The 15,584-nt window shown below is 43.9% G+C and overlaps 1 protein-coding gene across 7 annotated transcripts in view; it reads left to right on the top strand.

The window, feature by feature from the left end:
• The window catches only part of dcaf6 (ddb1 and cul4 associated factor 6), a 137,477-nt gene that overhangs the window by 95,169 nt on the left and 26,724 nt on the right, over positions 1–15,584 (top strand). For all 7 annotated transcript variants that reach the window (XR_013499908.1, XR_013499907.1, XR_013499906.1 and 4 more), the window contains one exon: positions 7,710–7,748. Coding sequence is in view for 4 of the 7 variants with exons in the window: in XM_078232634.1 (XP_078088760.1) it covers positions 7,710–7,748 (39 nt within the window). In the remaining 3 variants the exon portion in view is untranslated. The remainder of the gene's footprint in view (positions 1–7,709; positions 7,749–15,584) is intronic.

Genomic DNA, 15,584 nt, shown 5'->3' with positions numbered 1-15,584 from the left:
TCCTAACATCTACCACCCTTTGCATGTAGACATGTTTCCTAATTGCATTTCTGTATGGTCTAGCTTTAACTTTCGAACTATGACCCCCTAGCCCTAGACTCCCCAACCAGTGGAAATAGGGTAGATAAAGAGAAACTATCTGTTCTCTTTAATACCTTAAACATCAATCAAATCACCCTTATTTTGCTAAATTCCGAGAAATATAACCCTAGTTTGGGAAATCTCTCCTCATAATTTAATCCTTGAAGTCCAGGTATTATTCTGGTAATACGCTGCATTCCCTCCAAGGTTAATATATTGTTCCAAAGATGTGGATCCCAGAACTGCTCAAAGTATTCTGGATGTGGTCTAACCAGAATTTAGTGTAGCTGAAACATGACTTCCACCCTTTTATATTCTAGGCCCCTTGAACAAAGGATGACATTCCATTAGTTTTTTTGATTATTTTCTGTATTCCAAGTCTCTTTGGACTGCCATTGTTTATAGCTTTTCATCAATTAGAAAACTCCCTCTTCTATCTTTTTTAGGCCCAAAGTGGATGACCTCACAGTTGCCTACATTGAAATCCATTTGTACAATTTTGCCCATTCATTTAAAATTACCAGGAGATGGTAATAAATGATACTTCCATCTAAAATATTTCCCACTGCCTGTAAATCTGCCATTGGTGAATTGGAATATTTGGCTATCTATTCCATCTTTACATTCTATTCCATAATTACATTCAATAACAGAGCCCCAACACAGATTATTGTAGAACAGCACTATTGACATCTGCCAATTAGAGTACCTGTCCATAATTCCTACTCTGTCTCCTTCCACTCAGCTAATTTTCTAACCAGGTCGACAATTTGCCTTCAATTTTAGTCAACAGCTTCTTAGGAAGGACCTTATCAAATGCCTTCTGAAAGTCCAAATAAATAACTTCTGTAGATATTCCCCTATCTAGTCCTTTACTCACCTCTTCAAAAAATTCAGTCTGGTTTTTCAGGCATGATTTAACTGTTACAATGCTCTTTCTCATTAGCTGAAAACTTTTCACGGCGTACAGTCATCTTGTCCTTAAATTATAAACTGTTGTAAAAACGGATGCTAGGAACTGATCTATAATTCCTGGTTTCCCTCTGCCACCTTTCTTAAATCGTGAAATGCCATGATAAATTTTCTAATCTAAAGGAAAGGTTCCCAGTTGAGAGAACTTTGCAGATGGCCCAGCTGTAATCTTCCAATGTTCTCATCATCTTCCTTTAAAACCCTGTGGTGGAAACCATCTGGTCTAGGGAATTGTCTGTCTTCAGTGCCATTGTTTACTGTTATTTTATTCACGTTAATTTTGGTGAGTCCCTGACTCATTATTAGTTTCACAAATTATGTAACATAAGATGTAGGTGTACATATCATTCTTCCACTTTTTATTAGAGGGAAACAAAACAAGCCCACATCTCCACTCCCATGCCACCCTATGCTCCCTCAGATCTACCAGACCATATCCAAGCCCTCCATATATCCTCCATCGTCACCCCCAGTATGTACTATATACAGTCTCCAGGAGCAATGCAATAGCAATGGGAATTAGGACAAAAAAATAACAATCTAACAATACCCTGAATTCAAGCAAACTATTACTAATACTGGAAAGGAAACAAACCACTGCAAAAAAATTATAATCCTTTCGGTGCCTATTAGGTTAGCAAACAAACAAGAAACCACATCAAAGGGATATTTTGTTATTACAGCCTCTTAAAAGCCTCAATGATTCATAAATCAATAAACCTCTGCTGTCCTGAAGGTATTAGTAGCTTTTGAAACCCAGCCAATCATTTATAATGGCTACTATTGTCACAACAAAAGGTTCCAGCTACATTGTCTGAAATGACAAAAACAGAATTTTCATTTCAAAGCAGGTTACCTGTCAATCAAGGGAGTGGATCATGTCCAGAGGTTTTTTTCCAACAGCCAGAACTGTCAGGTAGTTTAAACCACAGCATATGAAGCTGATGGGACATCTTTCTTTAACATTTCTAATGCATTACAGCATTTTTGACAATTGGGGAAGTACTGTAATGCATGACAATTACAAAATGCTGTTAAAGGTGAGGTTTAACTTTTCAGGACAGATCTAATGATGAATCATTCATTAAAATACATCTACATTACAATATGGCATCGAATAGTGACAATTGAAAGTGTCAAAATATTTTACATTTACCTTTCAGAATGTTCCTGACTTCAGGCTTCCTTTAGTGACCATGAACTATCCAAGGAGATGCATTTTTTTTTTAAGGCTCAACAAAACCCACCCCACACAAAAATAGTGTGCAGGAGGAAATGCAATTCTGTGGGTCTCATCTCAAAAAAGGTGCGTGCATATTTTGCACCCAAGGCCTTTCCGACCTGTCAAAGGCCATGAGAAAATGGTGTGAGGCCAGATGGAAAATTGTTTTTCCAGCAAAAAAAAGCGAAGTTCAGTGTTTCGTGACCGATTAGCACTTCCATTTGGAGCCGAAAATCCAGCCCTTGGTCTCCATATCTAAGGAAGGATATGCTTGCTTTGGAGACAGTACAGCGAAGTTTCACTAGATTGGTTCCCCGGATGAGAAAGTTTAGTTCACCTGTGTGCAATCCCTGTGTAGCAAGCATACAATGAGAGTCATGCTGCCACACAAAATGACTTTGAACTGATCATTGTGGTGCTTGCGCTGCCTGGACTCTGCAGTAGTCACCATGACTCGTGATGCGCTGCTCCATCTTGCACAATCTGGCCATCATGAGGACACTGTCTCTTACCATAACAAGCTGCTGATGAGGAGACAAGCAGCACAGCCTCTTTTTGACAACCTGTCCATGTTCAGCTCACATGACTGTAGTACAGTGAATGCATCTCCAATTTCTCCCTTCAGCAACAGTCCAATCAATGCCTTCCCACTGTCACTCTCAAAGCCTTGGCTACAATGCTTTAAAAATGCTATCACAAAACAAACATTTAAAATGAACATTACAAATCAAAGCATTCAATATTCCATACAGAAGTCAACTAACCACCGTTGTGCATTCCCTTAATGTCTATCTTTGGGTGTCTTTTACCAGTCCTAGTGCTCCTATACTATACCAACCTAATGGCTGCAACAAGGCTGACAGAAGGCTGCAGACTTTCAGTTGGGGAGACAGCAGATGGTTTTGCTTGCTCTGGCTTCAGTAGGCTTGGCTTTTGATTGCACCACTTTGATATAGTGATAGCAGACTGGGCTGGCTGACTGATGGGCAACAGCAGTGGCACTGACAGAGTGGTAGTGATGGAATGATTGAGACAGGACAGCAGACTCCTACTTCATGCAGCCACTGCCACTCTCCCTGGCAGCACCTAAGCAGTCCTAGCAACAACCTGTTGAAGAACAGACTGTTAGATTGTTGAGACTCTGCAAACCTCCATGACTGCTGGTATCCATAGCCATGATAGCAAAACCACTTGCCTGATAAGCTGAGCTTGCATGATATCGACCTGAGCTTCTGCTGCAATCGGACCTGAAACATCCACCATCAGATGTTACAACATGTTCTGCAAGTAATCTCGTTTCCATCTTGGAAAGGAAGGACTTCAAGCTCTGTGCAAAATTGATGCCAGACTCCTCATGCACCTTGATGTTGAATGTAGGCTTTTTAGCAGGCCTGCCAATGTACCAAGCATTTTATTTGTGCACATCCATTAGCTTTTTGATGTGCATTGTTCCATCAAAGTGCTCACCTGATTACTTTGAAGCAGAACTGCAGCAACATCTCTTTCTGGCATCTTTGCTACCTTTCTCTCTGCCATGGCTGCAGATACTCATACCTATTCTCTCATCACATGTTGACCCCCACCTCAATGCTACCCTCTAAATTATGTGCAATTTCGGTATTTGAACTGGTGGCTGAAATTGTGAGGTTGAGTGATGATTTATCTTCATCAGTCTCTTCTCCCTATTCCACTACATGCTCCTGTGCCATTGCCTCACCAGATAGCAGTTCTTGGGTATCTGAAAGGATAAGGGCTACGTGTAGAATTGTAGAGAGCGAAGCAGGAAAGACCATCTGCAGCTTGTAAATCAGAAGGGATTGTGGAATGAGGGGGCAGTGGTTTGTGAGAAGAAGTATTAGGAATGAGTTACCGTCATCTTCATGGCCATTCCAATAATGGTCTCAGTCTTGGCTATCCCAAGAATGGTTTCTGTCTGTTGGGATAAGGAGTTAGCTGTTGATGTCTGTGATTGTGCATCACCTTGTCTTGCAAGAGAGAGGGAACTGTGTCGATGAGTATGGTGCAACCTATTTGGATGATGTACTTGTTATGGTTGAATATACAAGATGATATAACTCTGAGTCTGAGTCTATGTGCAAGTGGATATGAGGATGAGGCAAAGGTATGAATTATGGTTGATAGCGATTGAGAATGGGCGAGTGAAAGAATTTGATTAATTGAACAGTGTGCGAGACTAGTAATATAGTTGGTGGGCCATGACATTTGAAAATTCATTCACTGACCATTACACACAGGTGAGGTAATTGAATTCCGGTCCTTTGGGGCTGCACTACTGGCATTGACCCATAGAGGCTATCTGCTCCCATTGCCTTTTCAATATCTGATGGAGGGCCTCTCTCCCTCTGCTCACTTCTGCATCAGGGTCTCCAGTGCGGCATTGGAGAACATGGAGTGCACACTCTGCTATGTTGCGCTATTCTTGTGTTTTTCCCAGGTTAAACTTACTTTTAGAATGACTCCCAGCGCCTGCTGCAGTCAAAAAGCACTTCATTTAACAGATGCAAACTGTAATTCCTTGAGAAGAATTGCCTATTCCCAAATTTAAGCTGGAGGCTGATACAATTCCCAAATATTCTGTTTCAGTCAAGTGGTGGAGTTGTAATTGAAGATTAGAATGCCCCTATCAATACAATCTCTATCGCCATCCCTGAGTATCATAACCCTTTTACATTGAACAAATCTGCATCTCCAGTCCCTTTACCACATCATCAGCAGGTGCCTTCAGCCTTTGGTTTCTGCTTTCTGAAATTCTATCCTGAAACTCCTGTATCCAGATCACTGTCCTCTTTTAAGACAATCTCTCAAAACTCATCTCTTCAATCAAACTTTCCATCACTTCTCCTAACTTCTTCATTGGTTTGCAGTCTGTTTCTTCACAGTTATCTGTGCCATGTCATGGGGCATTATTTACATTAAGGGCTTGGTATAAATGTAGGTTATTGTTTCTGTTCCACATTCTTTTGCTAGTACATAATTTAAGTGATTTTTTAAAAAAGAAATAATGCAAGCACTGCTGGAGGGAGAGGATGCAAAAACCAGATTATCCAGAATAATAAAATGTGTGATGTTACTCAGCATATCTAAATTCTTCTTCCACTTACTTTATTGTACTGTAAATATCACACGGTTTTACTTCATATTGTCAAAACTATATGTCCATTCCATTTCCTGCACTACTACTACTCATCCCTTCCCTTCCTAAACCACAACCTGGCCCCCTCACCTTCCAGCTAGTGGCGTTTGCTACAAATAAACCTGTTGGACTTTAACCTGGTGTTGTGAGACTTCTTACTGTGTTTACCCCAGTCCAACGCCGGCATCTCCACATCATGACTTCCGTCCCACCAGCCTCCACATTTGATCAGTCATCCTCCGCCATTTTCACCAGCTCTACTATGATGCCACCACGAAACACACCTTTCCCTTCTCTCCCCTTTCAGCATTCCAAAGGGACTCCCCTCCACAACACTGTGGTCTACTCCTCAGTTACCTCCTACAACCCTCCCTTCCCACAACACCTTTCCATGCAAGCGCAGAAGATGCAATACCTGGTACTTCCCACTGTCCATGGCCCCAAACAGTCCTTTCAGGTAAAACAGTGATTTACTCATGCTTCCTTCAATTTAGTATGCTGTATTCACTGGTCACAATGCGGTTTCCTCTGCATGAGAGACACCAGATGGAGATTGGATCACCACTTTGTAGAATACCTCTGCTCAGTCGCTAAGTATGACCCTGAGATTTCAATTGTCAGTCAATTTAATTCTCCGCTCCACTCCCGATCTCTGTCCTCAACCTCCTAAGCTGTACTAATGAATCTCAACATAGGCTCACAGAGCCGCATATTTTGATTAAGCACTCGAAAGCCATTCAGCAATTTCAGATCACAATCTGTGCCCCCATTTTTCCAGATGGCAGCTGTTGTAATGATTCTACTATTTCCCTATTTACACCTGCTCTTGAACAATCTTTTGTCTCTTGTCCTGTTACCATCTCCTTTTGCCTCGCACCATCCCTTTCATCATTTAATCTCTCCTGTTTCCGACCCTAAAGCAGACCTTCCCTTTGTTCTCCCCATGACCCCCCTCTCCCCACCTTTTTCCCCATTTCTGTACTTGTGTAAAACCTGCTGCATCTCTAATTTTTTCCAGTTCTGATGAAAGGTCATTGACCTGAAGTATTAACTCTTGTTTCTCTCTCCACAGATGCTGCCTGACTTGCTGAGTATTTCCAGCATTTTCTGGGGTTTTTTTTGTTGAGTAATTTTAAATTGCTTTCATTCATCTTTTAATAATTGTGGCCCATTAAACATTTTCAAATGCAGTGCAAAAGACATGTAGGCACATATTTTTAGATACGTATTTTTAACTTTGTAAAACTGACCAAGTTAAATTTGTGTGGTTTGTATGTATGCAACATATTTGTTTCAAATAGTATTGTTTTTTGCATACTACCTGTATCTTAACAGTCATGATCACACGCCTTTTATATATAAAAATGAATTTTTCTGGTATCTAAAGCCCTGAGTACCAATACAAAATAGTTAGTTTAAGAGACAAAAGATGATAAAGTGCATGTCCGTTGCATTGATTATACTCTTTTTGGTTTGTTTCAAATGACCAGAAACATCTTTTAGCAGGACCTCGTGTTTTGAAATGATCCAAAGATGTCTTTATTGTCTGTATGTGCATTGCCAAAAAACTAAAGGCTGTCAAGGATAGACTTTTTTAAAAACTCATTAAGCAGTGTGTGTGTGTATAGCTAAATGCCACTTGTGATATATTTTTATAGAACTTTAGTATATACAAAATGCTACCCCCGTTAAATACAAGGGAAACCATCGTGGAGTTGATTTTGTCTCCCACCTTGCACCATGTAAGAATATCTGATGAGCAAAAATACAGACATTTAATCCTCCTTTTTGAATTTAGTTCACTTGTATCTCCCAAATTGGAAAATAATTTTAAATTTGATACGGAGTCTGTAGAATTTTGGATCAAAGTAAAATCCTGAATAGTTCTTCAAAATTAAAATCTGATTTCATAACATCAACAGGCTATTACCAGATGAAAGAAATGAGCAATCACAATGTTTTGGCTGCTGACTTATCTGTCTAAAGATTTCATAAATGCACCAAAATATATTAAAAAACTAAAGGAATGAGTCTCTATTGCAGCTTTGGACTTGAATCTTTTGTAACTATTTCTACTCATGTAAGAATGTTAATCAATTATTAGAATAAAATTTAATACATTAGAGGGTGCCATAACAGTTGGACTGTCATTTAAGAAACTTTTCTGAAATATTTCATTCCAAAGATGTTGACAGGAATCTGGGAATGTGGCATCAGCTCTTATGACACCCAAGGCTGCTCATGTATAACCTGAGCCCTTATTCTTTTTCTCCTTGATAGATTTACTTTCAGAGGAATGGCAGTGGGTGATAGAATGAGGTAATTCTATCTACTTAACAGTACTGAAGATTGGATTTTATCAGTTCAAACCATGTTTTTCTCATATAACCCATGATTACTCTTGAAGAGACAGTGCTCCTTCTATTTCCTGCCTATGTGTTAATTAAGGTGAGGAAAGATGGTGCAAACTAACATAACCTGTTTAAACTAGTACTTATGGTGATTATATACAATTTATCAAGCAATTCAAAATCAGATACCGAAGATTTGAGGGAATAAGTTGCTCTTGGAAATTTTCGCAAGTGAGCACTGACGTCTCCCTATCACATTCCTGTCTGCTATTCTGGCAATCATTTATAATTTACTTTAATCATGTGCATGTCCTTGTTAAAATTGTAAACAGGGCGTATCATGAAAGTACATTAAGCATTTACTGTTATTATGAACAGTATTTTCTGCTCAACGTTTGAATCTATATACTAAATATTCTGAAATCTCAATTTAATTACAAATGTTGAATACTAGGGGTGGCACTTTAAGCAAAACCTTTTCTTTGGCCTTTATATGATTTCAAAAATAACTACGTTTATGGAATTATGTTGACAGAGAATTGTGATGAGGCTGATTTGATTTTTTTTTCACCTAAGCCCATACACACCAATCAGAAAAATAAAACATTTAGTGCTATTTTTGTTCAGGCAAGATGAATCTAGATCCAAGGAAGTAACAATAGTTTTTCAAATAACATCCAATGCAAGATTTAAACTTTTGAGGAAAGAATAAACTCTGGAGGCCATAAACGGAAAGATCAGAGTAGAAATAGAATGTGTAATTGAAGTGGTGAGCTGGAGAAAGTCAGGATCAGATTTCAGAATAGAATGGAGATGATTATCAAAATGATCTCTCAATCTCATTTAGCCCTGCTACCTGTCATAATTTTTTTCTGATATATTTTTTACATGTAGGCTATTCTTGGTAAGTGCACAGAGCTTCTCACAGAATTTAATCTGCATATAAATTCAACCTTTTTACCTCCTTTTGAATTCTCTGCTGTCTTCTGTCCCACCAATGCACACCTATGCTAGTTTCCTGACTGTCTAAGTACAATGGCTACTTGATTGACGAAATGGAGAGCCTTTAGGAACTGTATTCCAACAACAGTCACTGAGAAAACACCTTTTTTTTAAAAAAAGTATTCATTCACTCCATTGTTCATACTATAGTTGGTTTTGATGCATTCTGAATTACACTAATATAATCCTTATAGTTTTCTTTAAAAAAAAAAGTTATTTGATAAACACTTGGAAAAATATTGCACTTTATTAAACATATCAAAACCTGGCAGACTTTTACATCAGAAGCTTTAGCAGGAGAGTTGTATTGCTTCTCTGATTTCACCTATTTTGATTCCCTCCCTCTTTGCTTTTGCTTAACTTTCAGGAGATGCTGTTTTGTAGAATCAGCTAAACAGTTTGACTTTATATATTCCACATCTTCAATCAGCTAATGGTTAACAAAATATAAATTTTAGTGAGCTGGCACTGTCATATCAGCACAGCAGGAATCAGTACCAGAAGCCTGAAAAATAAAGTTAACTTTTGATTGCCCTCTGGGCTCAAGTCATGGTGTAGGGTAAACATCATTTAACTACTGTTGACTGTCCATCTTTGGTCTGGATGTGCTTGAAGGGGGCAAAGGAATACAGTCTCTTCAATTTTAAATGATTTTTTTTGTCAGTATTGTCCATTTTAACCCCACTGCCTGTTGCATATTTTCATTACCCTAACAGCATGTGCTCTTTGTGGTATATTTGTTATTTATGGTCTGTAACTCTTGATTTGTTTTTTTATTATTAACCTAAGAATTGATTTTGAAAAGATACTAACGCCACCTTGCACTAAGGTTGCATGAAAGAGTTTATAAGACTATTTGAAGTTTACTAGTCGTGTGGACTGTTTATTGACAATGCAGTTGTACTGCATCTTGGATTTCCTGTTGAATATCACTACCTTCATGGCAGCACACAAAGATTTTTTATTATTGAAGTATAAAATCAAGGCATTGTTCTTGGTGCAATCCTAATCAATATAGTCTTCCTTTTTTATTTTAGGTGGTAATTGTTTTAGTAGAAAGTTGAATACAACATTGGTTAAGATAGGAAAGGACAAAAAAAAGTTACTCCATCAAAGCTTGTTTAAAAGCTTGGTTTTAAAAGTCCTTCAATATAAACCTGCACTTGTGTTTGAGCAAAAATCATACTACAGTGGGATTTATCTATGTTCAAATTTGTGGTGCTTGCTTCATTTTTACTAAAATTAAATTTGCCACTGCATATTTTAGAAAGCTATAGAAGTGAATATTTTAATAATTTCTCAAATATGCATAGGTGTTACATTTATTATTTGCCAAATTAAAATTATCTTTAGCAGTGAATGGCTATTTTATGTTGTATAAACAATGTTTAAAGATTTATGAACTTATAAGAGTTCAGATAAATATTATTCAGCTTCCCATTGTGATGTTGAGGTAAGGATTACATACTGTGTGCTAAGCTACAGGAATCAGTCCTGGGACTCTTACCAAATCTAATCCATATCAACAACTTGGATTCAAAAACTGAAAGAAAATTTGTTAAACCCAGGAAAAATATTCAAGTTTAGGAAGGTAACCAAGAAATGTAAACCAGATAAAAGCTATATGTGGCTGGCAGGTACTGCACATTGGATAAAATCTGGGTGACTTTTATTATGAATGATTTTGAACTAGCTTGGGGTGGAATTAAAAGCAATATAAGCATTCACTAGAGTTGCAATTAACAAAAAGAATAGAAAGCTGAATTATATTGCTGTTTCAGTAGAGTATAAGACATGAAATGTTGTGCTGAAACGATATAATGCTCTGGCAAAAACCACCTTGAGTATAGTGTGTAATTTCACAAGGGCACATATTGTAGCTCCCAGAGATCACAGAGAACAGCTGTTCCCTGCCTTCAGGAGATTAGCATGTGAGGAAGAAGTAAGATGACTTGGCTTTTATAAGTTGCATCAGAATCGTTGAAGACTTCGGAGGAATTGAAATATAGATATTGTGGGCCCTATTTTACCATTTTGATTCTAAGTGCTGGGCAGACTTGAAACTGGGAGTGTTTCACATCCGACTTTTAGACCCGTTCTGAGGCGCCCCCATACGTACTCTGCCTGCAAAAATATCAGTAATTCCGAATTGCGTTGCAGAAGCCTGTGGGTGGGGCTTAACGCGTCCGAAACCCTGCAGTTCCAATTGGCGCCTCCAACTGCGCATGCACAGAAAAAAAAAGATATATAGAATGCCACTCCCCTGACACAACGCTCCCGGGCCGGCTAATGCCTCCCCCGGCCCTCACTGACATTGCCCCAACCCCACAACATTACTGACTCCCTTATCCCCCCACACCCCTGCTAGCAAACTGATCGTGGGCCCTTCTCCCCACCAATCTCAGGCAGAGTGAACACCCTTCCCACTCCCTTCCCCCCCCCCCCTTCCCCCCCCCTTCCCCCCCACTTCCCCCCCCCCTTCCCCCCCACTTCCCCCCCCCCCTTCCCCCCCCCCCTTCCCCCCCCCTTCCCCCCCTTCCCCCCCCCTTCCCCTTCCCCCCCCTCCCCCTCCCCCCCTTCCCCCCCCCCTCCCCCCCCTCCCCCCCTTCCCCCCCCTCCCCCCCCCCTTCCCCCCCCCTTCCCCCCCCTTCCCCCCCCTTCCCCCCCCCCCCCCCCCTTACCCCCCTACCCCCCCTCCCCCCCCCTTACCCCCCCCTTCCCCCCCCTTACCCCCCCCTTCCCCCCCTTCCCCTCCCCCCTCTCCCCCCCCCCTCTCTCCCCCCCCCCTCTCTCCCCCCCCTCTCCCCCCCCCCCCTCTCCCCCCCCCCCTCTCCCCCCCCCTCTCCACCCCCCCCCTCCCCCCCCTCTCCCCCCCCCTCTCCCCCCCCCCTCTCCCCCCCCCCCTTCCCCCCCCCTCTCCCCCCCCCTCTCCCCCCCCCTCTCCCCCCCCTCTCCCCCCCCTCTCCCCCCCTCTCCCACCCCCTCTCCCCCCCCTCTCCCCCCCCCTCTCCCCCCCCTCTCCCCCCCCCCTCTCCCCCCCCCCCCTCTCCCCCCCCCCTCTCCCCCCCCCTCTCCCCCCCCCCTCTCCCCCCCCCCTCTCCCCCCCCTCTCCCCCCCCTCTCCCCCCCCCCTCTCCCCCCCCCCTCTCCCCCCCCCCTCTCCCCCCCCCTCTCCCCCCCCCTCTCCCCCCCCCTCTCCCCCCCCCCCCTCTCCCCCCCCCTCTCCCCCCCCCTCTCCCCCCCCTCTCCCCCCCCTCTCCCCCCCCCTCTCCCCCCCCCTCTCCCCCCCCTCTCCCCCCCCTCTCCCCCCCCTCTCCCCCCCCTCTCCCCCCCCTCTCCCCCCCCTCTCCCCCCCCTCTCCCCCCCCTCTCCCCCCCCCTCTCCCCCCCCTCTCCCCCCCCCTCTCCCCCCCCCTCTCCCCCCTCTCCCTCCCCCCCCTCTCCCCCCCCCCTCCCCCCCACCTCTCCCCCCCACCTCTCCCCCCCACCTCTCCCCCCCACCTCTCCCCCCCACCTCTCCCCCCCTCTCCCCCCCCTCTCCCCCCCCCCTCCTCCCCCCCCCTGTCCCCCCCCCCTCTCCCCCCCCTCTCCCCCCCCCTCTCCCCCCCCCTCTCCCCCCCCCCTCTTCCCCCCCCCTCTCCCCCCCCCCTCTCCCCCCCCCTCTCCCCCCCCCCCCCTCTCCCCCCCCCTCCCCCCCCTCTCTCCCCCCCCCCTCCCCCCCCCTCCCCCCCCTCTCCCCCCCCCTCTCCCCCCCCTCTCCCCCCCCCTCTCCCCCCCCCCTCTCCCCCCCCTCTCCCCCCCTCTCCCCCCCCCTCTCCCCCCCCCTCTCCCCCCCCCTCTCCCCCCCCCTCTCCCCCCCCCTCTCCCCCCCCCTCTCCCCCCCCCTCTCCCCCCCCCCTCCCCCCCCCCTCTCCCCCCCCCCCTCTCCCCCCCCTCTCCCCCCCCTCTCCCCCCCCCTCTCCCCCTCCCCCTCCCCCTCTCCCCCCCCCTCTCCCCCCCCTCTCCCCCCCCTCTCCCCCCCCCTCTCTCCCCCCCCCTTCCCCCCCCCCCCCTTTCCCCCCCGCAACGCGCCCCTGTGTGTCCACACAGCAGAATTAAGTACAGTGGGTTTAGTTTTCATTTTACCCTTGATGCCAGTGTGCTTAATCAAGCTAACATCTCTTCCCATACCAAAGTCCTGGAATGTGTTTTCATCTCTTAAACCCACTGCCATCTTACCGCAACTCCATGTTTAAACCTCTTGAATCAGAATTTTGCCCTACCACAGCACTGGAAAGCCCACAAAGGGCATCCTATTGGCCTGTGACCATGGGCACACCCTCCTTGACCTTCCCACAGCCTTTGACACCATCGACTGCACCATCCTCCTTCAGTGACTCTCCCCTATTGTCCAGCTGAGTATACTGGGATTGTTTGCTTCTGAAGATACTCTGATTACAATTGGAAAGGTATCTCCAGCAAGGATGTTTCCTCCTGTCTTTGCACCATTAAATCTGGAGTTCCCCAAGGATCTATCCTTGGCTTCGGACACAATTCCATTTACATTTTCCCCCTTAGCAATGTCAATCAAATACTGAATCAGTTTCCATGTAATGAGAGCTGGTTCTTTCTCTTCACCATCTCACTTGTGGTGTCAAACTGCTTAAGTTCTGAATGAGCTGTAATTTCCTCCTTAAACATTGCAAAGACTGAAGCAATCATCTTCAGCCTCTGCCACGAATTGAGTAACCTTGCCTTGAATCTCATCCCGTTCCCAATCACTGTCTCAGCTTGAAGCCAACTTGCCATACCTTCGTCATCCTATTTGACACCAATGTAAGTTTCCAAATCAATATCCTTCCATCTCTGTCCTCAGCCCATCTGCTGCCAAAGCGTATCTACTTGTCTTTGATCCCTCGAAACTTGCTGTTATCATTTCCTCTACCGTCAATAAGTTTCAGCTCTTCGAAATTTATGTAGGTTAAGATATGGACAGATATCCCATGCACATGTCACCCACATGCTTGCTGACCAACATTTAGCTCCCAATGCCTCCAATTTAAAATTGTGTAGCCACACCCACCCTTATCTCTGAAATCTTGCCCACTCCACATCCCTCCAGAAACTCTACTCTGTCAATTACATATTCTTGCACCTCATTCTCTTTTCTCGGGCAGCAATGCCTGAGCTCTGACTTCCCTCCCTTCAGCTTGTTCATAAGAATAGAAGAATTAGGAGTGGGAGTAGGTAATTCGGCTCCTCTAGCCCACTCCATCATTCAAGAAGATTATGGTTGATCTGATCGTGGCCTCTATTCCATTTTCCTGCCTGTCCTCACACATACCTTGACTCCCTTATACATAGATAAAAAATCTGTCTAACTAGTCCTTGAACATATTGAGGATCCAGGCTCCATTGCTCTCTGGGTAGATAATTCTAAAGATTGGTGACCCTCTGAGTGAAGGGAGACACCTTTTTGTGAAACTGTACCCTCTATTTCTAGATTCCTCCATGAGGGGTAACATCCTGTCAGTATCTTATGTTTCAGTAAAACCATCTCTCATTCGTCTAAACTCCAATGAGTAAAAGTCCAACAGCACAATCTTTCCTCGTGAGACAACCCCTTCATCTCAGGGATCAACCTAGTGAAAATTCTCTGAGCATCCTCCAATACCAAGTATATCCCCCCACTTAAATAAGGGCTGGAATTTTCTAGCTGTTGTCACCGGCGGGATCTTCTGGTCCCGTCAATGGTGAACCCCGCTGGGGGTTTCCTAGCAGCGGGGGTGCATTGAATGGGAAACCCCATTGACAGCTCGCTCTGCCGGTCAGTGGCGGGCCACAGCACGCCACAGCGGGTGTGAAAAATCCCACCCATGGAAACGAAAACTGTATGCAGTACTCTAGATGTGGTCTCACCAACGCCCCTTTAAGTTGGAACAAGTCTTTCCTACTTTTATACTCCCATCACCTTTGCGATAAAGGCCATCTTTCCATTTGCTTTCCTAATTACATGCTGTGCCAGCATGCCAACATTTTGTGATTCATGTACAAAGGCACACAGATCGCTTTGTCATGCAGCATTCTGGCATCTCTCTCTATTTAAATAATATTTTGCTTTACTGTTCTACCAAAGTGGAAAATCTCATATTTTCCCACATAATTTTGTTTCTGCTCATTTTAAGCCCATTCGCTTAACCTATGTCCCTTTGCAGACTCTTTGTTTCTTGCTCACAACTTACTTTTCCACCTTTTCTTGTATTGCCAGCAAATTCGGCTGCAATGCCTTCTGTCCTTTCATCCAAATCATTAATATAGGTCCTCCCTCCCTTTTAGCCCCTTTGATATTCTGGTATTCTTGAGATATTTTTAGTGTCTTCTATTGTGAAAATGCATACAGAATACTTTTTTCCAGGTTGCTGACATTTTCATGTTTCCCATTAATAATTCCCCAGTCCAATCCTCTATGGAACCAATGTTTACTTTATCTACTCTGTTCCTTTTTATGTACTTGTAGAAGCTCTTACTGTTTTTATATTTGTTGCTAATTTAATTTTATATTCTAATTTTTCTCTCTTTTAGTCATCCTTTGCTGGTTTCTAAAAAGTTCCCAATCTCCTGGCCTATCATTAATCTTTGCCTTCTAGAGTCTTTCTTCTTCAATGGAATATTGCTTTGTTGAGAGTTATGAAATATCTCAAACATTTGCTACTGCTTATCTGTCTTCCTTTTTAACCCATTTTCCCTGTCTACTTTAGCCTTCAGATCTTTGTATACCTTTATTTAAGTCTAAGGTATGAGTTTGAGATCCAAGTTACTCATTCT

The sequence above is a fragment of the Mustelus asterias genome, chromosome 17 (genome assembly GCF_964213995.1).
Source record: "Mustelus asterias chromosome 17, sMusAst1.hap1.1, whole genome shotgun sequence".
Classification (NCBI taxonomy): Eukaryota; Metazoa; Chordata; class Chondrichthyes; order Carcharhiniformes; family Triakidae; genus Mustelus; species Mustelus asterias.
This window is presented reverse-complemented; position numbering and strand designations above follow the sequence as displayed.